We start from the raw sequence: 26751 nt of genomic DNA, 5'->3' as shown, positions 1-26751 counted from the left end.
TTTCTGGAAGGTTTATGTGTAACTAACCTATTCTTGTTTCTGATTTTTAATCTTTTTTTCCTCTTTTTTTGCCTTCTTTCTCTTCCTTTTCCAATTTTTCTTACACTATTTCTTATTCAATCTTTCACATTAACACTGATATATCAAAGCTTATCTGTGTACGTTTTTGATGAGACAGAATACAAATAGCTGACACCTCCTGCAAACAGCCCTAATTCCTGAAATGTGTAACATCTTCAGGACATGACTAAACTACCCAGAGATAGACAGGACTACCTTGGGATCAAATAGGAAAATTGAGCTCTGTGAATTGTAGCACCACTTAATAAAATTTTACTTGAACTATCTGCTTAGAATTTTTTCCATAGCTAGACATGGCTAGACATCTTGTTGGGGAAATCTGACTACTTCTAACAGAGATATTGCTTATCTTTATTTATTAAATCTTGCATATTTAAACTGTGTTCTTTCATTACACAGAGTGTGCTGGATTCTGTTAGTGAGGGACAGAACAAGTTAGATGCTGCCTGCAAGGAAGGAGAAAGTTTGTATGCTTGCTTACCCAAACCAGTTGTGAGCCATATTCAGGAGCAAATAGCAAAGTCTAACCAGAACTTCCAGGAATTCCTCAACCAGTGTCTGAATGATAAGAAGGCTCTGGAAACTTGTGCCTCACACCTGGGAAGGTGAGTAATACCAGTACTCACAGATGGACTGCATGAAATTGTTCGGCTGCAGAATTACAGGGCACAATTTGAAATTATTTCCAGTTACTCTAGTCCTGTTTGCTTTTTTCTTTGGAAATATTTAAGAGAAAATGAAGTTGTCTGCTAAAAACAAAGCAGTAGGTCCTGCTCCAAGGGTATTGATTTGGTTAAAGAATGGAAGGTCAGGATATATGCAGAAGATCTATGTAGCTCATGCAGTCTGGGATCAGCAGTTGGGATCTCAGTAATCTGCAATTTCCTGGAAGGAAAAGGTGTGATGAATTTTCAAGTTCTGCCCTGGGGTTTGAAGATAGTATGCTCTTTACACAGCATGCACCTGTCCTGTCCCATTCCAGATGGACATATTTCCTAAGGAGCTAATAATAAAACACTCTTAAATTATTACTTGGGGCTGGAATTTTGGGAGTTCAAACATATTTAGGTATAACTAGATCCAAAACTGTTGCTAACTGAAAGTAAAAATAGTGTAGCAGTATAGGGTAAAACAGCAAGATGAGATGGTGTGCCTTCATGTAAGGAAAGGTTTTCAAACTTAGGGTCAGAACTTGTTTTGCTGAATTCTGAGCACTCGAGATTCCACTTACATTCTGTTGGAGAAATTGAAAGTACAACACTTCAGGTGTTGTAAGAGTCAATACTGAGTAAAAGCCCATTTTTACCCATTCTTTAATCTTAGACTAAATAATTATAAGGATTTGGAAAAAGCTTTCTTTGGTCTGCCTTTATTGACTGTAGTCATAAATAAAAGCACTGTCACTTTAAATTTTGGAGGCTTCTTTTCTCACTGTAGTTCCCATGATTTTGCTGAACATTTTTAGAGAGTTGCTGAATATTTTTAGAGTAGTAGTCACTCTGGAATTATGTTTTGTGTACAACTCTTATTCTCGAAGCATGAAATTGATACCTAGCTTTATTTTCCTGGTCTTGTGGATATTGAAAGAATTGAGTTAGCTTCTTACTAGCTTTACTCCACCTGAGAAATATTTTTAAGGGAGTATTTATCTGTTCTGTAGCTTTGAAGATCAGCACAAGAAACTTGGCCTGTGGATGCATGACATGGAAGAAAGAATAAGCACAGAAGCATTAGGAGAGAGCAAACAGCTTATTCCTGAGAAGAAAAAGGAGGTGCAGAAAGTGGAAAAGTTCCTGGAAGAGTTACTGAATTCAAGGTAGTATGAAATACATTTCCTAAAATACTCTCACTTTTTCCTCTGCTAAAGCAGCAGTGAAACTAAATTGTTGGGGTAAAGTGTGTTTGCAAAAGATAGAGAATGGTGTTGCAATATACTCTGTGAAAAGAGGCTGAATCCAGATATTTCCACTTTTACGGAAATTGGAATTTGAAGACAACTCCAAAATTTGATGTTGATACATTTCTCATTAAGAAAAGCTTATCTTACTTCATTAATAAATGGAGACTGAAAAATATAATTTTCAAAAAATAAATCTTAAAAATATTGCTTGTAAAAGCAATAGTAAAAATTACAATTATCATTATATCCATTTTAAAATTTTCTTTCTTTCTGTCCTGCAACACTCAGGTCCAACCAGGTTAGCAGAATCCCCTTTCCCATATAGCCGACTTTTATAAAGACACATTGGCTGTGAAATCTTTCTAGAATCCAGACTTAGCCAATAGATGATGAAGTAATTGCCTTTTTTAGTACACAGTGGTTTTTCAATTTTTTTTTGTTTGTTCGTTTATTATTAGGTTGGTGAAGATAGAACAGAAATAGTAGTCAGTTGTTCGAGCCTCACAGCATGCTAAAAGGAAACACCCAGTCACTACCTATCCCCTTGAGACTGATGCAAGACATTTCGGTCTGATGTAGACTCCCTGTAATCACAGAGTATCAGGAAGGGTGATTCAGGAGATTGAGATTAACAGAGGCTGTATAAACCCAGAGTTTTAATCCCTTTTACTGACCCTTGTACTGAACCCCAGAGTCAGTGTCTAATCCTGGACAAATGGCCTGACCTTTCCATCATGCCTTCCCACCTGTCAAAGACTATGAACTTCTCAGAAGCTTTGGCAGGTGCAAAAAGGTAGCAGTCCATATAGAACTGCTAAGTCTGACAGCCGAAAAGAAAATTAAGTTAGCTTTTAATTTAAGGTGCAAGACAAAGATTTCAGTGTGATCATTTTGAGCACCAAAATCTGCAAGAAATGGCACTGTATGCAGGTAAAGATACTAATCAATACACACTGCTTATATTTCCTTTCAGTCTCTCCCAGCTAATTTTTCTGTTAACTATGAACTTTATCACTGGTGGAGTAGGTGATTATGTCAGCAAACTTCGTAAGTCTGCTAGTTGCTATAAAAATATCACATGTTTTCTAAAACTGATTTTCAGTCTCATTATTTTCTTTCAGGGAATCTTTTGATAAGCTGTCCCAAATGGCACAGACTTTAAATGAAGAAGGCCATGATGCAGGGAGGGAAGTGCGCCTGGCTTCTCAACATCTCGCCAATTACCAAAACATGGTCAAAACTGTCAAGGAGAAGCTGCGAACATGTCAGCTTGCACTCCAAGAGCACCTCACTTTGGAGGAGGCATTACAGAGTATGTGGTCATGGGTGAAAGAGGTTCAAGATAAACTGGTGTCATCAGAGAGCACTGTTGGCAGCAAAGCCACACTAGAGAGACGACTGACACAAATTCAGGTAAAGAAGGGTACAACTAGAGATCATGCATCAAGATTAACACCGGTGCGGGCCACATCAGTGGAAAAGGAATATTTTTATATTTTATTCTTTCTACGGTTATGAAGGAGAAGATTAGAATTTAAGGTGATCTTGACAAATTGGGAGGTGCAGTATGAAAAACAGGATGAAGATTAATGGAGACAGGTGCCAGGTATTACATTTAATAAGGAAAAGTGAACTATGGAAATGTGTATTCAGGTCCAGAAGAGCTTTCTAATGGAGGGGAAGCCTTGGAATAATTGACACAGAGAGGCTGTGATGTATCTGTCACAGGAGGTCTTCATTAACAGGTTAGACAAACATCTATTAGGAAGGTCATCAGTGTAGATCCTGCTATGGGCTTTCTTGAGATTTCTTCTAGCTATGTGGTGCTCTCTTTCTGTGCAGTGCTTGTCCTACTCATTATCTATTGCAATGTGAGCAATATTTTAGGATGACCAATGGAGTGAAATACCTGTATGGCTGTGGGAAGGACTTCTGGATCAATTGCCCATAGAAAGGGACAGGCACTTACAAGAAAAGGTGCCTAGGAATTCATACTGGGCATGGCTGTCAAGGATAAATGAGCTCAGAGAAGACGGTGTCCACTGTTGAAAGAAGAACAGCTTTCACCCCTCAGCAAGTTGTATTTGATATTTTGACTTATTTTACCTCACAGGAGATCCTCTTACTCAAAGGTGATGGTGAAGTTAAGCTGAACATGGCCATTGGCAAAGGAGAACAAGCACTTAGAAGCAGCAATGAGGAAGGACAAAAGGTGATACAAACCGAGCTTCAGAAGCTGAAGGACGTATGGAATGACATCATCAGCACCTCAGTGAACTGTCAGAGGTAAAACTCCCTGGAAAACACAGGTCAGACTCTGCCATCTTTGCTTACAAGGAGTGGTACCTTACAGCACGTAGGAGTCCATTCATTCATTACTGGTATGTGAAGGGAAAGTTGTAACATCAGAGAGAAGCAGAATTGCCTGAAAAAATTATATCCTTCTATAAAAAGATGAGTTGGCCGTATCGGATGAATCAAATTTCATATGAGATCGTAACTGATGATAATTTAAAAATAAATAGAAATCATACAAATTGATACAGAGAAAAAGCTAGAAAAGGTTTTCTGGGTTATTGGACCTGTACTTGGGCAGGACCAAGAACATCTAACGTATTTATCTACCTTTTCCTTACAAAACTCTAGGAAAGTTTCTCAATTCTGTCTTTCCTTACATTTTTTAATGTAAAAAAATCCTAATATCCACTCCAAATAATCTTTCTTGCAAACTAAGCTGATCTCTTCTTGTCTTAACCTTGGTACAAATGGAAAGGTTTTCCTATTGCCTGTGTAAGAACATTTTATGTATTTGAAGGCCTCCATCATCTCTATTCTAGACAGACTGATGTTTCTCAGTTTCTCAGGACTAATACTTTCTGGACCTCTTTCATCCTTGTTCCTCTTTCCGTAGATTGCAGACTCAGTACTCTGTCTACATTTTGCTTAAAAGATAATAACTGAAAGTGGGCTTACTTCTTACTGTATTTGATACCTTATTAATTCTGAAAAGAGTATCAATACTTTCCATTTCCTTCATACATCATTCTTCTTAATCCACTCCAGAATGAGATTTTCCTTTATTTCCAACAGTATCATATTGTTGAATTTTGTTAACAACTTTATCTTCTGGTATCTCCAAACCCTTTTCCACAGTACTAAGCCTAGGGAGTTATCTCCAATTTTGTATTTGTAGATCTGATTTCTCCTTCCTAAGTAATGCATTATTTTAATCATCAAATTCCATCTTTTTAAAATTTTTTTTAACAACATCTGAAATTTAAATCCTGCCATCCAGCTAGCTGCAGCCATTCCCTGGTTGCTTTCATCTATGGGTTTTACAAGCACTCCCTGTTCCATCATCCCAGCCATTACCAGATAGAAATGGGCCCTTGGTGAACTTCTCCATGATCCTACTTCCTTAGTTCTCTAATGAAAACAAAGTTTTCCTTGCATCAGAAAACTCACAGATCACATCAGAAAGGTCAAAGATCTGTGTTGTAGATAATCTGAGTGCTAGGGTATCTGGGTCCTAAATATAAACTATCAAAGGTGGGAGCCATGATATAGGTGAATTGGAGTTTTTCAACTGAAAGTGGTACCACTTTCTTACATATTCCAAAATTATTATACAATTACATGTAGAAAACTATCATGGGGTGCCTTTAAGATCTCACTCTAATTTCACCCAATTTTTGTCATTAAAAAATATTTAGATTAGGCTAGACCATTACATTTTGAATGAAATCCTTACCACACTCATGTCTATCACAAAGTCCAGTGGAATGAGAACGACATTCCTCAACACAAATCCCAGAGCAATCTGGTGATCTGCTAGGAGGAGCAATATATAACGGAAGAAAGTATTTCTTATAAATTGTAAATGGGACTATCTATAATGGATTTTTTCTTCCAAAACTTGCCAGAATATCTCTTAATTGTCAGTAATTTCACAGGCTGCTGTACATTTTATTACTCTGATCATAAAGAACTCCAGTAATGCTCTCTATTTTACTTTGCTGGTCAGACATTGAAATGTGTTTTTCATTAGTCTGAGACAGACAGATTGCTCACGTAACCTGTAACAGGGAAGCAGTTGTATCAGGTTATATGCAGTAGCCCAAAGAACACAGAAATTCTAAAATAGCTTGGCTGTAAGTTGACATGGAAAACTAAAGCAAGATGGAGGAAAAAGCATATTCTAAACATATTATACATGGCTACAGACAGTGTAACAATTAAGGTATAAGCAGACTTTTTTTCAGACCTTTCAAAAGTTCTCATCTGTACTGTATATGTTTCTTTTAACATAAGCTGCCTAGAGTCTGTCATTAGCAAGTGGAATGAATATCTGGAAAGGAAAAAACAGCTGGAACAGTGGTTAGAGAAATTGGATCACGAAGTGGAACAGCCTTTAGAACCACAGATTGGTCTGAAGGAGAAGTTTGCTCAGCTGGACCACTTCCAGGCTATTGTTTCTGAGATAGAGGATCACTCTGGTGATTTACAGCAACTCATTGAAAAAGCTGTGGAACTGTATGAAAAGACAAAGGATGATTCTTTGGGAGAAGCAGCTCAAGAAGAACTAAAAACACAGTTTAATGACATCACAACTGTAGCCAAGGTAAGATAAAGGCAAAGGTCTCAATTTCAAGTAAGTAAAATGTTTAAACTTTTGTATATGAGGCTAAAATTTTGACTTTCATAATGTTTCAGTAACTAAAGGACTGACTGTTACAACTGAGTCTAGAAAAAAGTTGGACATACTTTACTAAAATTCACTTGAATGCAAAATAGGTATTGGGAGTTGAAATTGGTATGGTTATGGTTTTTGAAAAGTGGAGGGCATATATTTTATTCCTAGTTTCATTTATACAATATTTCTGACATTCTTCCAGATTTATTTTCATCTAATTCTTTTATATTCATTCCTAGAACTCTTTTTTTTCCCTAGAATGGGAAGAATGAAATGCCCCTCTGAGCAGAAAACATATTGTCAGACAGAGAAATCCTATTGTGAGAAAGATATATGCCCATATTTTGTGGTGTTTCAAGCCACTAAGCACTGCATGTGCTATACAGGTATTCTCTTTGGTTTCTGAGGAAAGATACATGAGCTCACTGAGACCTTCTGCCAACCAGATCATGAGAGTGACACTAGCTCTGAGTTACAATCGCCACGTTCTCAGCTAATGGGAAAGTTTACATCACGAAGAGGTCGTGTAATAACAGGCTAATGTGAGACTGAAGTAAACACTGTATATAAATTTACAGTAATCTGATGGAAGTGTGATTCAGGTTTTCATGTATTGAAGATAGTGCTGATGGCTTGTAGGTAATTAATATATAGTCTATATAAAAATAGTACCAGAGTAAAAAAAATAGTGGAAGATCTAACAAATCATGTCTTAGGAAAAATGTTAAATCTAGGGCATATGAATTTACTTCTTTAGTAAAAATCTGCATTTTTCTTACTAAACTTGATGAAGGAAAGTCATTATGTGGAATCATGTAACTTGGTTTTGGATTTGTTTTTTTTTTTAATTTGGGGGATAATATATACTATTATTGTCATTGTTTTATTGCTTTAAACATAGACCATAGATATTAGAGCCATCTCAGATATATCTAGTCTGTAATTACCATCAAGTCATGCACTCTTCTGGTTTTATGATGTACTTTTGCTCTCTTTTTTTACTGAAAATAGTAAGCTATTAATCTGGTTTCTAGAGAATCAGTGCAGTTTCATCCTCATATAACTCCACTTCTTTCAGTGGCATTAAATCTGGAGCCAAGATCACTGACTAAATACAATGCTTTTAAACTTGTGTGAAAAGAGCATCATAAGTGAGCATGGCAGTGTTCTCCTAAAATCAATACACATCAATACATTTAATTTCTTAAGCAAGAAAGACAGTTTTGCAGTCTTCCCCTTGGGAGAGAACAGCACTGACAGGAACTGGTAGAAGTCATTGCTACCAGAAGAGACCAACCAAAGCTGCACTTTGCCTCCACTCTCCCCCTCTATTGGTGCTATATTTTGGTGTGAGCAAAGTAAACAGAGGTGCGTGGTTGCCTTTCTTGGGGGATCTTTTCCTTCCCTAGGGAGCTATCTATTTTGTTTAGAGTGAGGCACACGTAGACATTTTCTTACTCTGTTTTTGCATAAAATGCATTAAGATGTGAAAAGTTTGAGGATTTACTTTGTCGTCTTTGTTTAGCTGGTAACCATCCATTGTCTAGTTGGTCAACAGATTCCGAGAAATTACAATGATTATTTTCGGAGGAAACAGTAGGGTTTATTAATCTAACTTAATCTTTAAAAGCATTAGTTGAATGTTGAGTTATTAAAAATTAAAAATAACTGGAGTTCAGTTCATAAGTAAGTGGTTTAGTTTGAAATTGATTTAAGGACACTTGGATCTAGGGTATCCACACAGGAGTAAAAAGTCATTTGATTAGCTCAGTTCACTTTTGGTTAGTTTTGATAAACATTCCTGAGTGTTAGCTCACAAGAATATACGAACAAATCTACTCAGTCAAACCAAAGGCAAATCTAGACCAGTACACTATTTCACCTGTTTGTAGTAACGTAAACTGCCCCTACTTGAAGCTTACATTAAAAACCTAAGATGGAGCCACGAAGCTGTTGTTTGTCTGTGTCAGGGAAAGCATCCTCCAGGGCTGCAAGGCAGGTAGCTGGGGACGGCCACCACTTCTGATGTCATGGTTAAAATAGGACTCAGCCCCATAAGAACCTTTTGCACTTTTGAACAGCAGAAGTCCTCTTTTGTGCTCTTCGTATGGGACATCTCTGTGACACTGCTTAGCATTTATAGAGACTTGGTGCTTCTAAATAAGAGCTGTGTTTCCAGCAGCATGCTGCTCCCTGGGAAGACTCATGGGTGATCTCTAAGACGCTCTCCAGGGTGTATTGGGAAAAGCGTGCCAGAGTTGCGCAGCTGCAGCTTTGACATCTATTAAACAATACATTTTGTGTTAAAGGATGTGTTAAAGTACATTTTTGCATACATTTTCAGAAGGCTTCTTCATCTTTTGCTCCAGCAGAACATGCCTGTCTGGACCAACCTAAACCAAACCTTGTGCAGCGTAGTCCTGTGTTCTGCTGCTATAAGCTGTGCTCTATTCAGCATTCAAATGGACGCTATAGAGTCAGACCAGCGCTCTATGCCACTGCATGCTTAAAGCCAGGACAGTATGTAAGCACTTTAATGGTCTTTTTTTTTCACCTGAATGATAGGAGAAAATGAGGAAAGTGGAAGATATTGTGAAGGATCATTTGCTATACCTTGATGCTGTGCATGAATTCACAGACTGGCTCCATTCTGCAAAGGAAGAGCTGCACCGCTGGTCAGATTCATCTGGAGATACATCAACCATACAGAAAAAGCTGGCCAAAATCAATGTAAGATAAGTTAGCTTTGCTGATTTCATCTGCAATTCACACCCTATGCTCTAAAATAGGTCAGAGCCAAAAAGTTGTGGGATCTTGCTCTTTGTGTATTTGAAATGGTGATTACGTTTCAGTGAGCTGAAAGCAAGCTTTCTAAGCTATGTTCCATTTTTGCCTCCCTTCCCATGTTAAACTGATGGAGTAAAAGTACAATCAGACCTGAGTTAGCCACAGCACACATGGAAACAATTTGTAAGAGCAGAAGCCCAGTGGCATCGCAGAAGGATGTGGCTTAGCTGATTAACGAATACTGCTCTGTCCTCATTCCTGCACATGCTTTCTCCATGAGCAGAGTTGTCTGAATCAAAGTCAGAAACAACCTTTCCTGATTAGCGTGAAATGGAGATGCATAAAGCAATGCAAGGATTGTTCTCCCCAAACACAGTAGAAATGTATGGGTTGCCTCCCAGTGTATACTCTCCTTACCCTGGCATCCATTCCTAGGCATTTGAGTGCCTAAGCAAGTTCTGTGTTCCTGAATGCAACATTAAAGCAGGCTGACTGCATGTTTTGCTCATGCCTGATGTTTACGTTCAGATACTCATGTTAGCAGCATTTTACTCTTTCAGATACTCATGTGAGCAGCATTTTACTCTGCTCCTAAACATGAGAGAGTGGGCCAGGGAACAGGCTACTAGGTGAGGATTCAGGGTACCCGAGATCAAATTACAGATTTGTTGTACACTCTTGGGTAGTTTTTAGTCTCCTTTGTGCTCAAACTCCCCATGTATAAAACAGGGAAGGGAGGAGGTAGCAGTTTTTAGCTCGTAAGACTAACAAGAGAACAAATAGCATTACTCTGGCATGCAGTGTTTGGGATGATATTTATATTCTCCAGCTTCTTAAGCTGAAAACTCCCCAAATTCCCTTGTAGCCTGTGTGAGATTGAAATAGGACACTGTAGAAAGAATTCACTTCTGAAAAAAAAACAAACCCCAAAAAAACCAAAAAAGAAAGAAGACATGTGCAACCAATTATGGCACATCACAGATCACGGGTAGGCTGTAAAAGGCTGTTCCTGAGCAGCACAGTTGTGTTTTCAGAACTGCCGTGAGTAGCTACGCATGCCACCAGTGTTCCTGACCTAAAAGATCGCGACAAAGTTCCTATTTTCCGCACCTTCACCTGATCACTATTTTCAGTTTCCAAAAGGAGCGCTTTCTCCCCTAAGCGTATGAAAGCGCCAGGACGGCTGCTGGTTCAAAGTAAAGCCCTCTGACCCGACTTTGCTTTGTCGCCCGCCCTCCGGCAGCTCGCTGCTCGCAGCCTGGCTGCCCCGAAAAGCGCTGCTGCTGCCGCCGCCGCCGCCGAAGCCGCTGCCGGTCCCCGTCCCCCCGTCCGTCCCCCCCCGCCCCTTCCCACCGCCGGCGACGGCAGCGCGGCGGGTTACCACGGCCATGTCGCCTTGCAGGAGCTGGTAGAGTCCCGCCAGACCGGCGCGGGCCGCCTGGGCCGAGTGGAGACGCTGGCTCCCGCCGCGAAGCGCAGCACGACGGCCGGCGGGTGCCAGCTGCTGGCGGCCGAGATGCAGGCCCTGCGGTCGGACTGGAAGGAGTGGGAAGAGAACGCCTTCCGGAGCCAAAGCAGCCTGCGGGATGCGCTGAGCCGGATGGCCCTGTCGGAGCGGGAGTTCGCGGGGCGGGTGGAGCAGCTGGAGGAGGCCGCGCGGCGGTTCGGCGGGCTGCTGGCCGGCTGGTCGCGGAGCCTGGCCCCCCTCGACGGCCGGCACACCGACGGCGAGGTCGTGGAAAGCTGGCGCAGGGAGAAAGTAAGGTCACGGCTCTTTTCCTAGCGGCTTTTCGGTTGCGAACGTACGGTTACCGGGGGCGGAAAGCTTCTGTCGAGAGGGACTGTCAAGTAGAAAACGATACAATGCATTTGTGCAAAATATTTCTATGGAATCCCGACTTTCCAAACTTGTTTTTGTAACTGTAATCGCCGCGAGCGGCGTTTACGGAACACGTTTCTCCCCTCTGCTGCACAAGGCTTAGCGAATGCTGCCTGGGTCTTGGATGTTAAAAACCGGGCTTGCCTCCGAGAAAGTGAAGGAGCTAGCACACCAGCTCTGAACTTCTCTTCCAAGTTGCTCAGCGTTTCAGGCTGGAGTAGCGCTTGGTCAGGGAAATGTGAAGCATTTCCTAAAAGCCAAGTAGCAGCTGGAGCCATTTCTTACTTATAATTTGTCAGGAGCGTATTGAGCTTAGATATTCCATTTCTGGAAACGTCCTTCACATTACGCACGTTGAGATCTTCTCCGATACTCAGAGAAGTTATACTAGAACCAGTATACTTGCTAATTGCTTTGCTATGGAATGCAATGGAATTTAGAGAAATAGAGAGGTGGTTTCTGTTCCCAATTGTCTTCTGGCAAAAAAAATCCACATTCATGTATCACACACATACATTATATATAAATATACATATATGCATTCGCATCAATCAAGATACATGTTTGTATGTATCTCAGCTACTGAGAGTCACAGATGTCAAGAAAAGATACAGAGTATGTCCCTTTCAGGGTAGTGTTGCAATAAATCACTTTCAGTAAAGGAAGAGAGGCATGTGATGTTTGCTTTCTGACCCCTTGACTGAAGAAGTATTCAAAAAAACCCCAGAACACCTTCTCTTTGAACTGAGGTTATAAATCTCTTCCTCCAGTGTCTGTGCCAAGTTATTTCTGTGGCTTCCCCTTTCACAAAATTCCCTGACACAGATTGATGGAACCTGCTTGCTTGAGTGCCAGTATGTATCTGTAGGAGTAGCAAAGCTGACAATACATTGGAGCAAATAATGGTACAAATATGCAAAGTTTTCCACGTTTCTATGTTTTTAAAAAGGAAAAGAAGTCATGGAATTGTCACCAACATACAGCAACAATTACCAGACATCTTTAATTTACAAATGGAGAAGTACTAAATTCAAAGGATATTGCTTTTATTAATAGTATATATACTGTGTATGTACTGTAGCTCTATGTAACAAACTTTATTCAGATTAGGCAGTTGTAAACATTGGCTAATGAGGAAAATGCAGAGGAATCTCGAGACTTACTATGCACAACCCTACTATGTAATTTTACTTATAGTTAGAGGAAATGTGACAGTAATCCTTCCATTTCTGGACCCCAGGGATAGGTCTTATTGTGAACAAAAAATAGCACTGCAGCTTTCCATTTCCATTGTCTCACAGTGATTCTGTAGCCATGTAAGCCAAGGCCACAAATTAAAAACGTATTTCCTAATTCTCGGAATTAGCAAGCTAATTCTGTTATTCTGTTATACTCAAGCTCTGTTCCTTTAGCTATGTGCAACATAAGAGCAACAGATCCTGCACTTGGAATTCAGCAAATTATTTTGGTAATTGTCAGATTCAAAATTAAATCCAAGTGGCTGCCACAGTTCTATCAGTGTTTCTGTATGGAAAAATGCCATAGTTAAATGTACCCTGTTTTGCAAGTTAATGTTCCTGTTTGTTAATAGGTTATGCCTAAGGCTCTATGTCATCAGAATGATCTTTTAGTAGTTATTGAGGTAGGTTATTTGCAACTGAAAAAACGTCATTGAAAACAGGCAATTCTAACCCTGTGCTACTCTTAGGACATGTTTTCTTTACCCCCAAAAAAGCTGTTAGTATTTCATTATGGTGATTCCTGCCCTCCACAATTTGTGACATCCTGTGTTTAAGTAATGGCCATTGTGGTGTTATTCCTAATGCTTTCAAAAAAAGGCCTGTGTGTAGTTTAACATAAAGTAAGATAAAGAAAAAGTAGTTAGTTTACATTTTTTTCTATGCAACATTGTTATCATATAATTACTTAATTCAAAAGCTACTTTATGTGGCACCGAAACAAACTGGCAGTGTGACTATTTCAAGTATCTTTTAATTACACTTGAACAGATTTCTGGTGTATGAGTAACCTAAAGCAGAAAAAGTCCATACAAGCATGAATAATGTAAATGAGAGGAGTCCTGAAAATCTGCTGTAGCAAAATATTTTTTCATAGTCGCAAGAACACATGAAAGTTTGTACACATAACACATCTGAAATGTCTCTAGACTTAATTTTACAGGGCTTCTCTGTGATCTATAAATGCTGACAGATTTCGGTAATGTTAATATAATCAAGCTGTGGTTATGACCTAAACCACTGTTATTCACAGCCGACGCATGTTTGTAGTTTTATTCTTCTCAAAATGGATTGTTGTGTTTTTTCTTCCTAGCAGTTCAGATACTACAAAGCAGCAATATCTCTTTCTCTTTTTTTTTTTTTTTTTTTTTTACTTGCTCAGAAATGCATGATATGGGTCTTAAAAAATTGATTTCACAGTTCTGCAGACTTTTTCAGGAAAAGGGATATGAAGCAAGCACAAAGTTCCTTGTGGGCAGCAGACGCAGAAGCTGAATCCCTGGCTTTTGGCCATTTGCTGTTCTTACCAAGTCTGTTGATTTAATTGGCTTGCTAGACCCTTGCTAATGTTTCTTTTTATTTTTGACTTACATAAAGGGACATCTGTTTATTGCAGAATTAGTTAATACTTTACAGTGAAACGTCTACTCAGTGAGCATTTTTATCTCCGTAACATAGATTGTGAGATTTTGTAAACCTTCTGCATATATTTTCATGTACACCATTTGTACCTTTCCTGAACATTCAATTTTGTGCTGATAGATTATTAGAAACTGTTTACTATGTATATTTTCAATCATCATTTTTTTATATCTTCAGAAACATGATTTGAGGACTTTCTTGTCCCACTTCCACACTCCTGTTCAAATCTGTCTTCACTTTCATATGACCTGTTTCTTAAGTTTATATCATACATTTCTTCCAGATTGGCACTTAGGTTTAACCAAACTAATCTATGCGTGCCAAACACTCTGGCCTGCCTGCGCTGCAGAACCTCTGCCGTCGTAAATGTAACTAGCTAGAAGATTGTCTTTTCTCCCTGGTAGTTTAAGAGGAATGCCCGAAGAATTTAGTTTCTAGTGAGATGAGGAGCCAAGTCTGCACTGTTCATTATGCTGGAGTAGCTGGCAGGATTCTGCAGTGGAGGTGCTGTAGACGTCAACAAGGACTGTTTTTGTTGGAGTGGTTATCACACCTCTCCCAGTGATGTAAGATAAGCCAACAAAAGCATTTTTTTTGTTGGCTTAGCTGTCTCCAAAGCAAGAGTCTTTCCAGTGCAGCAATGACAGGCAGTAACCCATTTACTCTCACAGGATTGTGAGCAGCTGTACTTTTACATCATGAAGCCCTCTGTGAAAGAGTTGAAGCTGTTAAAAGCCTTGTGCGTAAATTAATTTTTTGGATACAGCTCAAAACAGTTTTTATTGAACGTGCTAAGCTCAAGCCAACAGGCTAATTACATTTAGACAAACATATATTATTTGCTATTCCCTAATTGTGTGTACTTTTATATGTATACAGCTAACTGACAATACCATAGCTCATTTATTAAAATGAAATTTATATCTTAAATGGTTCTTTGAGAACATTTTGAGCTAAGAAAGTTGAGGCTTCCAGAAATTTGGTCTCTAGAAGCTCATAATTTCAAACAAGCTTCTGTGGGTTTGACTGCTAAAATACTCTTGAAAGTGAATGTGCATGGATCATAAATGAAGTTGAATTTAAATTCTGATAAATTTTGATTCAAAAGATTTATTTATTTATTTTTTAATTTACTCACCAATATTGTTCATTTGTTTTGTTTTAACAGGAAACATTGGATGCTCTGGTAAAGTCTGAACATATGACAGATGAGATCAAAACTCAGTTAAATGATCTTTGTAGATTTTCCAGAGATTTGAGTACTCATTCTTCAAAGGTTTCGGGGTTGATTAAGGAGTATAACAGGTACATGTTCATCTTGTTTATAGTTAATCAATCCAATGTGTGTGGGGGCGTGAGCTGTCTTTTAGGGAATGATTAATTAGAATTTTAGAAGTAGAAACAGAGCTATACAATGATTAGAATCATTATTTTGATTTTGGTGTAAATAGAGGTTGTAAAAAAGTAGCAATCTGGGTTTTTTTTATAAAAGCCAGGCTCTGCCACTAAACGCATCTGAAACTACTGTATATCCACACCTGACCCATTACAGGAGGAATCCTGGTAAGAAACTGTGAGGTAGCACTATGGCTTATTTGTCTGAAGGAGGAACAAGCTGTATCAGCTATTTAAGATCTTTTTCTTAATTTTGTTCTTCAGTTTACTCTTCTTTGACTAGCTGGTTCCTTGAAACAGGAGAGCTAGTATTTGCTTGCTTTCTTGCTTTCTCTCAGGTCACCCTAGCTGATTTACTTGGGAGCGTGACACCTCCATTTCAGACGCAAGAGTCTGTTGTTTCTTGCAGGGGGTTATAGCTTTTGGCTTCTCTAGCTGCAGAAGAAGGGTGTGATGACCCAGATCGATCCCTTCTAACATTACGAACTTAACTGAGCCACAAAAGTTAGAATTGTAATCACTGTAGTTCCATGCCCAGAGAGAGAGAGGGGCTTGCAGAAACTGTGCCTAGGTGCGCCGAGTCACTCTCTGGAAACACTTATACCTGTCGTATCTGTGACAGTTATGTCCCAATTTACATGCTTCGCTTTTAAGGAACTGAAAGCTTCTAATGGATTTCCTGGTGCCTCAGTGAAGTGCTTAAATTTGGTGGGAGGAATCCAGGTTAACCTAAACTTACCATTGTATTTCGGAGAACTAAGTAATAGCATTGTCATCTAACAGAGTCCTGCCTTTCCTCCCTCCCTTGCTCTCTTCTGCTTCCCTGATGTGATAAACCCAGCCTCTGCCTGCAAGCTTCAAAAGGATGTCAGAGCAAAGAGCAGATCTTGCAGCAAAGATTTCGGACGGCTTTCAGGGACTTCCAGCAGTGGCTGGTCAATGCAAGAGTCACCACAGCCAAATGCTTTGACGTGCCTCAGAATATCAGTGAAGCTTCAGCAAGTCTGCAGAAAATACAGGTAACTCTAGAGCAGTAAAATATTAGTCTAAGGGAGACCCAGTCAGTTTCATATAAAGCTCAGATTGAATTGTTTGGTTAATTACTAATTTTTGTTAATGTTGTTATTGTCAACACTAAAGGTGACTAATTGCAAGGAAATAAACACTTTTTTTCTTTTTTAGTCTGGTTTGTGTAGTTAATTTTTGTGCTACAGATTGTCTCTACCACAGTAGATTTCCTTGTTTATTTCTTTTTTACAATAGGAAAAATACATGTTTTTAAAGTAGGAGAGTACCGTATAATCAGAATGATATCAGAATCAGGACTTAGTACCTGGAATTATTTCAAAGTTATGTAAATATTCTTCCTCATATATGAAAATAGAGCCCTTATAGTGCAAGAACAGACTTAAAATGTATGCAGTGTGAGCAGGCATTTAAAAAGCGTATTTTTCGCATCAAGCTAAAACAAGCCCCAACAACTCTGTGGAAATTAATGCCGATTAAACGTGTATTTTATTAAAGCAAGTGAAAGAAATACTTTTATGAATAGAATATAACTTTAATTTTAGCTGAAAATAGCAAAAGGAGAATTACATAATGAGACTATTAAAACTTCAGTTAGATAGTATAACAGAAGAAATTCCTATCAGTTTCTCAGAAAATACCAAAACCCAAATCGCCTCCTCCTTATTTTGGCAATTTCACTTTCCCTTGCTTAAATGTTTTACTTAAAAGTGTAAACAATACTGTATTAATATATCAAATCTTTGACTACCCCAAAATGAGAATATGTTTAGAGGAACTATCAGGGGAAAAATCCTAGTAGTTTTTGACATTAAATATAAGAGTTTTAGCAAGGGTTTGTTTGTTTTTTTCAAAAGTGGTAAGATTTTTTTTGTCTTTTATCACCACAGCCCCTCCATAGCATAAGACCTTACTTTGTTCTCCTTGTCCCTGAAAACTGCCTTAGATGAAATAAACTTTTTTTTGACATGGAGTAACTGCTTAGGACTTCTAGAGATGCCTTGGTAACCTGTATAAACTTAAAATTTTATTTTTGTTAAAAGTTAATGTTCTGTCTGTTAGCACATTTGACATCATTAAGTCACAAGGCAATTATATCTCTGATTTTGATACAGCTGGAACTTGAACCAAGTATCTCAAAGCTAACAGACCCTTTGCATTCTCTCCTGAGACCTCTAGTGTAATACAGAATCAGAATCTGTCTTAGTAATTTTTGTATCATCAAGCCTGTTACTTCTGAACATGCATGTAACCTTATGGTTATGGATATAAAACTATTTGTGTATCACATAATCATGATAGTAACAGTTTAAAATATTGGTATTTAAGACAGCTAAATTCCTTTGAGTTCTAAATATTCACAAGATCTTTTAATAATTACAAGTTATAAGATGTTATCCCAATACACTGAATTTAAAAATCTGGCTCTTTCCTTACATTTCTGTATAATTCCTGCACATGTGTTTTTCCATATGCTTCTTGCACACCAGCATTGTGCAAGATTTCTGTGAAGAAAAATACTTTCAGACAGGGAAGGTAAATTAAGGATGCAGAGGGATAAATCACACAGCTTAGATGTTGCTCACGGTCTAAGTGTCAGCCCACACCCCTCTGCGCCCATTGGAATTCCAGCTTTGTGTGCCTCAGAGTGGGCCCCAGCTCAGAGTGGTTCCCTGAAATAAAACTGTTACCGCTTTCTGTACCATGGAGATTTAAAGAAGTGTAATACCCAACTAAATGACCAATAATTGTTTCAGGAAATGCAGAACTAACAGGTAATCCTAGAGTCTTAATATATATATTATTTAGATGTGTGGCACTTCTGTTGTCCCTAAATCCCATAAATATGAATGATATCAAAATGGAAAATGCATTAGCATGTTACTGAGCAGAAACAATAAGCTCTTATCCCTGTTAAATTTTCTGGGAGCTTGCCATTGACCTTTGCTGGGACCCAAAGTTCACCAATTAGCTTCTTTTATTACTATTTTTAGGAATTCTTGTCAGAAAGTGAGAATGGGCAACAAAAACTAAACCTGGTTGCATCCAAAGGAGAACTGCTGTGCTCTATTTTACCAAAGGAAAAGGCTAAAGTTATCCGGGACAAATCTGCTACCGCTAAAGAAGATTGGAAAAATTTTATCACCACCCTTCACCAGAAGGAATCTGCATTGGAGGTATTGAACCAGTCACAGTGGGGAAAGATTGGATCTAAATTTCCTCTTTGCTTTTTATTTCAAACAGCACAGTTTAGATTTTGTATATAGCTGTAAGTGTTTATGATATGACAGAACTAATAAATAGCTGTTTTCAAGAAGTCTCAGTCTTCCACTTACATTTTACTTTTGTTTACTTAATCCTTACTACCTGATTCCACTTTGATTTAAGTGGGGTGTTTCATGCAGAAGGGTGTTGTTCAGAGTTTGACAGCAGTTAGTCAAATTCATTAACATGAGTCTCATCAAATGTACTGGATTATTAAAACACATTTTCTTTTTTAAGGACTCTTTTAACATAGATTTCTGACACTGTTGCTGATTGAATAGTCCCAGTACAGTGGGTGAATGTTGTCTCTCTCGTTGCAAACTGGTGGAATGTAATGATTTATTTGAGCAACTTTTGAAATAAACCCCAGTGTCTTTCTCTGTTCAGAACTCATAATTCAACCAGCATCTAAGGGGAATATCTTAAAAACATAATCTCTTTTAAGGTCATAGGTTTTAAGGTCAAAAGGTCTTAGCTGGAATTCCCTGCATAGCCTAGGAAAATTAAAGTTCCTAGGCATTCCTGTTTCAAACCAATGCTGCCTAGCCAGCTGAGGAGAAGTTTAAATACATTTAATACATTGCGTAGGAAAGCCTTTCAAAGAAAATTCTCAGGTAGCAAGGACTTACCTTTCTTCGTGTCAGGGTTGCCATGGAAAGAGGATGTTCTTAGAGGTTAATCTTTTTGAGCCAAGCATTTTTCAGTCTCATAGGCTTCGTTTTTCATTCTGATGTTTAATTTAAGTGGTAAGGCTATAGCTAAAAAGAAAACTAAATCAGGTGGGGGGTGGTTGAATAAAAATAACTAGGGCACAGGAACTATGCTGTTCAGGTTTCTATTCCATGTGAATTATTTCAGATGCTCTTTTTTTTTAATCATGCAGAATAAGCCTACAAGAAAAAATATGCAGGCACTGAAGGAATGCCTACATATGCCTATATGCACATGTTTTTATAACCAAAATTTTACGTTAAAAAAGAATATAATCAGAAATGATCCTCAGGATTGGGTTGAACTTAGTCATACATCACCTAGGAATAGTGGCAGCCCATTTAAGGAGGAGTGCCGGCAACTATATCATGCAGCCGCTCGCTCCTCCCCCCTCCCTCCCCGAGTGGGATGGGGAGGAGAATCAAAAAAACGTAAAACTCATGGGTTGAGATAAGAACAGTTGAAATAACATAAACAATTGAAATAAAATAAAATATTATAATAACAATAATAGTAATGAAAAGGAAGATAACAAAAAAAAAAGAGAGGAATAAAACCCAAGAAAAACAAGTGAGGCACAATGCAATTGCTCACCACCCACTGATGGATGCCCAGCCAGTGCCCGAGCAACAATCAGCACTTCCTGGCCAACTCCCCCCAGTTTATATACTGACCATGACGTCCTATGGTATGGAATACCCCTTTGGCTAGTTCGGGTCAGCTGTCCTGGCCATGCTCCCTCCCAGCTTCTTGTGCCCCTCCTCGCTGGCAGAGCATGGGAGACTGAAAAAGCCTTGACTTACAATAAACACTACTTAACATACTGATGTTTTAGTTGTTGCTATCAACACTATTCTCAAATTAAATCCAAAACACAGCACTGTACCAGCTACTAGGAAGAAAATTAACTCTATCCCACCCAAAACCAGGACAAGGGGTCAGTATGAATGACTGCAGTCAGATGTTAGGTAACTCTTATTCCAAACTAGCCTTTCTTCAGACTGCCTTAGCTGTGTGACACTTACATTGAGTCAAAGCTCATAAGATCTCTAAAGCTTTCAGTTCAGAGGAAATTTGCTTCAGCCTCTGCTCAACTGTGTAGACATATCCTACATTGTTGCCTTAATTTTGCCTCTTAAAGAGGTGCTCTCTCAGACTTTTCTTTCAGTGTCTGTTTGCGGGATGGGAAGGAGCAGAGCTGGTGAAATTTATTTGAAGAACTATGTAAAATTTGACTGCAATTGTACATCTTTTTTGTGTGCTTGATCTGCATGTTCTGCATTATAGTTATGCTCAGTGCAGTAGGACTGTTCATAGAATTGTGTATGTCTTCCCAGAACTTAAAGATCCAGATGAAGGACTTTGAAGCAACTGCTGAGCCTCTGCAGGAGTGGCTGACCACAACTGAGAAGATGGTACAAGGAAGTAACAGTCGGCTCCATGATCTTCCTTCCAAGAGGAGAGAACAGCAAAAGTTACAGGTGACTTCTTAACAAGCCTTTTTAACACAGTTAGACTTTCCTGTCCTATCCTCCTGGCCTCATTGATTCCTTACAAAAGCTTGATCATTCTAGCATCCTGACCTCTGAATAAGATGAAAACTGTTTTCAAGGATTGCTGTTGATGATTCTGTTCCATCAGGTTTTGCGTCTCCACATTTCTTATGACATGCTGCTTCATTGCTGTAGCTGTATGGTGTGCCTTTCTCAGCAAGCTTGCCATAAGTCACTTCTATTTTTCATGGGGCCTTCATGCTTCTCTATTTCCTGCTTTCTTGCACCCACTCTTATTATTAATGTGCTTGTGCTTTACAGTCTGTCCTTGAGGAAGTAAGCTGCCACGAGCATCAGCTCAACAGGTTAAAAGAGAAAGCTCAGCAGCTGTGGGAGGAGCAAGCTGTCAGCAAAAGCTTTATGCGCAGAGTGTCTCAGTTGTCTTCTCAATATCTTACGCTAAGCAATCTGACAAAGGTAATGCACCTGGTGTATGTGCTTTTAAGCAGTTCATTTGATGTATGTGGGGAAAAAACAGAAAGACTGAAATGTGAAACACTGCAGTTGTCTTGCTTGTCTGCTCTGTGGTATGTCTGAGCTATCTTGTCTTTCACACTGGCTTTAAAAAGTGGGAAGTAAGGACCTGGATAATTCCGTGGACAGTCAGTAAAATGAAATTGTGATTTATTTTTTTTTAATGTGTTTTGATTAAAAAGTAAACCCCACCTGATTATACAATAATCAGGTTTGATTTTGATTATTTCAAGCATTGAAGGTCTTCGTATTAGGACTGTTATTTTTGACAAAGTTCCTGTCTTGGAGGAGGCTTGATATTGAATTAGGCTTATAGTTACTACAGTAATGAGAATAACTTAGGATATAGGAAGTGTGTTATAGGGTAACAATTCAATTCAGAAAGTATTTATGTTTGAGCAATTGCTAGTTTGTTAATTTCTAATTTTTCTGTGGAAATAAAAATTATGAAGCATATCTAGAGCTGTATGACTTACTGAAAATGATTGTATGCATGGCAATAATAGATTTTCATGACTGGAAAATGAGAAAGGGAAAGATGCATGAGTTACTTAAGATTGGCTTATGTGGACAGAACTTGTAGGAGATGTCAGGATGAGAAGAAGGAATTTGAGGCGGAGGATACATATGATCCAGCCTATGAAAGAAATCCTGAAATTCTTTGGATAGCCATGGACGCTTGAGAAAGATCCCTCTCAGTAACTTCCTAAGCCTGTTTCACTGGCTTGACTTTAGTTCTCTGTCACTGTGTGAAATACACTCTGCTCTGGATTCCTGTTCACCTCAGGCCTTTTAGCAATGTAACTTGAGCATTTATTTTTGAGTCGTGTGACTGCCAGTGATTTTTCAGAAGAATGGTTATGCCAGTGGGAGTCATTGAGGAAAACAGGTCTGTCTTTTCCAAGTATCAGCAAAGTAACATTGCTGCAGTGGCATAGCTTCACAGGCTTGTGCATTGACAGATTTCACAAGTTATCTTCAGTTGCAACACTGAAATGGAGTTCAGGTGTGATTTACCAGATGTTTAAGAAAAAGTGAAACCAGAAAACTCTCATCTACTTTGGATGAGGGGAGACAATTAGATGAAGCTTTACATTTAGAAAACAAAAAAAGGCATTTCTGAAATTTTCATTTGTATATTATGTTTGGACAACTCATTCATGTGTGTGTATGCAAAATTCATTCCATGCTGAAGTAAGTATACTTGTAATTATCAATGTGTGAAGAGAATTTCTGAGTATGGTTTATGAAAATCATTCCAAAGTCCACAAGTAGGTATGGGGAATAAGCTATCCTTTGAACAGCTGCTGGTGCTAATTGCTGTATGAATTGCAGGAGAAGGTTTCGAGAATGGATAGGGTCGTAACAGAGCACCAGCAGTTCTCGCACAGTGTCAAAGACCTCCAGGACTGGGTGACTGATGCAGTTCACATGCTGGATTCTTACTGTCATCCCACTGCAGACAAGAGTGTTCTGGACAGCCGGATGTTAAAGCTAGAGGTATGGAAATAACAGACTCCAAAACCTGCTCTTTTTAGATCTGCAAGAAGAATGCAAATATAGGATACTTTACATTAGTCATTGCATATTAGTGTAACGACTGTTGTTATTCAGACACTGATTTTCAATTTACTCAAAAATAACTCTTTTTATAGAGGCAAGAGCTCATTATGAGAAGTTTTCTCTAAGAAGGATATAAGGATCTTTATGACATGGAAAACTGCATATATACAAATGCTTAAAAAACTCAAAAGGTGTTGTGTGGCTGCTGAAGGTTAAATGGAAGAAGTAGGATATTCACGCCTGTTAGTTTAATGTGTTATTTCCTGGATCATCCAGGTGATATGAATGATTTGGAACAGCTTTTCCTATACTTGTTTGCTTTAAAAATGGTGACTATAGTTAAGAAAATAGCATCTATTGATACCACTGCACAAAAGATATTGAGGAGCAGTACTCAGAAAACAATACTTTTTGTATTATTGATGTCTCGGATTTTGAGCCGTGGCCAAAATATGGACAAGTCCACAAAATTATAAGGATATGTCAAAAAGCAAGAGATTTAAAATTACGTTTTGCCTTTTGTTTGTTGAATCTTTCAGGTTCATGCTTTCAGGCTTTTCATGACTTTGCATAGTGTTAAGAAGCTGTTAGTTTGCAACTGTGCAACTCCACGAGCTGAAGTCTCTAAGTTGTGGTTGCTGATAGTCTGCTGAGTTTATATGTTGGTACCTTTGTGTTGCAAATAGATCCTAGAGCTGTAGAACTGTATTTCAGCCCTTTAGAAGAGCTTTGTCATCCCATCTTGTTTTCCCTATGAATGAATCCTCCTGTTTTCCATCTAAATGACATTCCTTTTGGAATGTCAGCTTTTCCACCCAACAGTACCTTCTCTGATATGCTGTAAGTACTTGCACAGATTCCATGAAAACTTCCCTGTTAACTAAGATTTTTTTTTTTAATGGCCTAAACCTACCCTTTCAAAGTCACTTTTTCCTTGTGAAGCCCAGCTGTGAACCCCGCTGTCCCTCGTCCAATTGACTGTTTGTACAAGCTGCTAAATTTGATCAGCTCATCTTCCAGTAAAGCCAGTTGGTATATTCTTGCCCAGATAATGATAAAAGTAAAATAATATCTGCTCACTTTTTAGGGACTGCTAGCAGTGAAACAAGAAAAAGAAATCCAAATGAAAATGGTTCTGACAAGAGGAGAATCTGTTCTGCAAAATACTTCTCTGGAGGGAGTACCAGCAATTGAACGGCAGTTGCAAACCCTGAAGGACAGCTGGGCTTCTCTTCTGTCTGCTTGTATCCAGTGCAAGAGGTAAAAAGGGTATGAGGTGCAGAATGATGCTTAGCAACAAAGCATTGTCAAAATTTTTGAAAAGTTAATTACAAGCATTGAATTTGCATAAAATGACTGCATGTGCCTAACATTGCAGGTCTAGAGGCCTTAAGTGACATATTCATTTGAAGTAGAAAAAGGGGAGGAAACTGTGAGGGACCTAAGCTTTGTTAACACTTATTGTCAATATACTCTTAAAAGTGGATTCCATGTTCATAATCTTGTAAATTTTACTTCGAGTTGCACTTGATGCCTTGCACTGTTCTCGGAAATTAGAAGATCTTGTTATGGACATTAATGGTTGCTCTGTCAAGATCCTGTCTGGTTTTCCACTTGCTAGCATTTCACAGAAGGTACTGTAATTACAGTGTCCAACAGTGATGCTCAAAGTGACAGAATAAAGAAATACAGGGGAAAAAATGCAGCCTTTTTTGGTGGAGTATCACCAGTTGCAAATATTTCAATTTAAAACAAGAAAGGTAATTAAACATTAGAATGCAGCAACATTTGAATATATGCATCGGGACAGAATATTTCTGATTCTGGATCTTATGCTTTCAGTTGTGTTTTATTTACTAAAGCTAGAACATGTCAGCTAGCTACGTAACTTACGGACATCCTTACTATTCCAAGTTTGGAAAACTTAATTTCTCTTTATCAGCCAAACAGTGTTCCTAGTTAAAACCTGTAGGGTTTTAACAGCTCTGTCTCAGACTGCTTAGCTTGTGATGTATCTTTCTTATAAACAGAGTCTAGAATAACTGTATATGACTATATCTCACTGCTTAAATAGCGTGAGAACCTCCACTATCACAACAAATATGTATTTTTAAATTACAGTCAACTGGAAGGAGCTCTCTCCAAATGGACGAGTTACCAGGATGATGTTCGTCAGTTTTCCAGCTGGATGGATAAAGTAGAAGCAAGTATGAATGCTTCTGAAAGGCAATATGCTGAACTGAGGGAAAAAACAGCTGCCCTCAGCAAAGCAAAGGTGTGTTTGCTATACAACAAGTGAGCAACAAGCCCATATCACCTTATAAGCAACAAAAAAGGCTGAATAACTGCAAGATTAATCTGTGGTCTTGTTTTAATGCTGCCCATTCATAAACATGTTCTTCTCTTTCTGTTTTGCAGCTACTCAGTGAAGAGGTGTTAAGTCACAGCAGCCTGTTGGAGACGATTGAAGTGAAAGGAAGTGGGATGGCTGAGCATTATGTCACTCAGCTTGAACTCCAGGACCTTCAGGAGCGGTATAAGTTCCTCAAAGACAGAACAAGGGTACAGTTTTTCTTAATAGCGCTCCCTCTTGTTTTGTTGGCAACAAGGAAAAAGAGAAAGTCTTTTCATTGATCATTTATTTTACAGTTAAATGAGGATTAAAAGTTTTGGAGACAGCTGTAACTTAATGTAACAGAAGGTTATTAGGGTGATTTATCAATCTGTCTTCCTGTACTACTGTGCTTCAGATCTTTTCAGAAAGGTTCTAAAAATCTGAATCTGAAAAAATCATCAGGTGAATAGTCTGAGGAATTCCATGTCAAAAATCATATTGGCTTCAGCACAGATATGATTTTACCCATTGTGACTGAAAAGTTGGAAGCAGCTCTGAATCTGTGATTTGCATAAATGTATGTTTTGCAATAAATGCAACCAGTCAACCAGGTAATTCACAAATGGTTGACAACTGCAGAAGCTTACTATTGAACACAAACCTTATTAGCAAGTAAACTGACTCTAATGTCAAAAGACCCAGTATGGTAAGTACTACATTTACTGATAAGTGTTAATATTGTAGATCTGGAAATGATTAGGGCATAGACAGATAACGATCAAGATGGATTTTAATGTAAGATATAAGATAAAGAAGAAATAATAAAAGACCTGGTGATACATTTAAAGCTAGCTGATTATCTCCTGTTAACCCACATTCTTCTGTGGTAAGTAAATAATGCTTTATGTATGCTCAGAGACGCAAATTTTCTTCATGACAGCAGTGTAGTAAAAGTGAATTTTATTGTCTCAATGATGTCTTTGTCTTGTGGAAAGGGCCAAAATTCAGTTTTTCAAACACATTAGTGTGTCACTGTTTTGTGGTACTCTCTTCTGCAACTGCAAAGAATGCAGTGCACTGTCTTTCTTTGGACCTTCTGTGAATAAACTCACTCAGGTTTGCCAGAAAGATGAGCAAGTCCTGGGAAGTGCTACTGAATACCTAGTATTCCTGTTAGCATGGGGATCCTCTAATCTTTACCTTTTTCTCTTGTGCAAAGCTATACAGACTGCCTGTATTGGCTCAGCTTGAGGAACAGCATGGGAAGAGTGAGAAATGGATGGTAGTTCACAGAGGCAAAAGCTCTGTACCTCTTTCTTCACGTAACAAGAAGCATCCCTTCTTTCTCTTCCAACCTAATACCCCATATGACTTTGGTTTTCCCCACTCCCAACTGTGGTGATGATGTTAAGTGTCAAGAGTACACTCA

General features: G+C 38.6%; 1 protein-coding gene and 1 long non-coding RNA gene across 18 annotated transcripts in view; one reads left to right on the top strand and one right to left on the bottom strand.

Annotated features, from left to right (window-relative positions):
• SYNE1 (spectrin repeat containing nuclear envelope protein 1) overlaps nt 1-26751 on the top strand; it is a 320180-nt gene that overhangs the window by 147816 nt on the left and 145613 nt on the right. For 16 of the 17 annotated variants that reach the window (XM_030022683.2, XM_030022698.1, XM_030022689.2 and 13 more), the window contains 16 exons: nt 481-686; nt 1742-1897; nt 3103-3394; nt 4095-4267; nt 6293-6602; nt 9240-9404; nt 10864-11220; nt 15169-15305; nt 16237-16414; nt 18416-18598; nt 20735-20878; nt 21212-21367; nt 22760-22924; nt 24075-24247; nt 25109-25262; nt 25406-25549. In XM_030022683.2, the coding sequence (XP_029878543.1) occupies nt 481-686; nt 1742-1897; nt 3103-3394; nt 4095-4267; nt 6293-6602; nt 9240-9404; nt 10864-11220; nt 15169-15305; nt 16237-16414; nt 18416-18598; nt 20735-20878; nt 21212-21367; nt 22760-22924; nt 24075-24247; nt 25109-25262; nt 25406-25549 (3093 nt within the window). The remainder of the gene's footprint in view (nt 1-480; nt 687-1741; nt 1898-3102; nt 3395-4094; nt 4268-6292; nt 6603-9239; nt 9405-10863; nt 11221-15168; nt 15306-16236; nt 16415-18415; nt 18599-20734; nt 20879-21211; nt 21368-22759; nt 22925-24074; nt 24248-25108; nt 25263-25405; nt 25550-26751) is intronic. The other variant, XM_030022692.2, reaches the window with a different exon arrangement.
• Nucleotides 7611-9371, bottom strand: LOC121233484. Its single transcript, XR_005933012.1, has 2 exons — nt 9288-9371; nt 7611-8955 (listed from the first exon to the last, which is right to left on the bottom strand). It is a non-coding gene; the product is annotated as an uncharacterized LOC121233484 (long non-coding RNA).

The sequence above is a fragment of the Aquila chrysaetos genome, chromosome 8, assembly GCF_900496995.4.
Source record: "Aquila chrysaetos chrysaetos chromosome 8, bAquChr1.4, whole genome shotgun sequence".
Taxonomy (NCBI): Eukaryota; Metazoa; Chordata; class Aves; order Accipitriformes; family Accipitridae; genus Aquila; species Aquila chrysaetos.
This window is presented reverse-complemented; position numbering and strand designations above follow the sequence as displayed.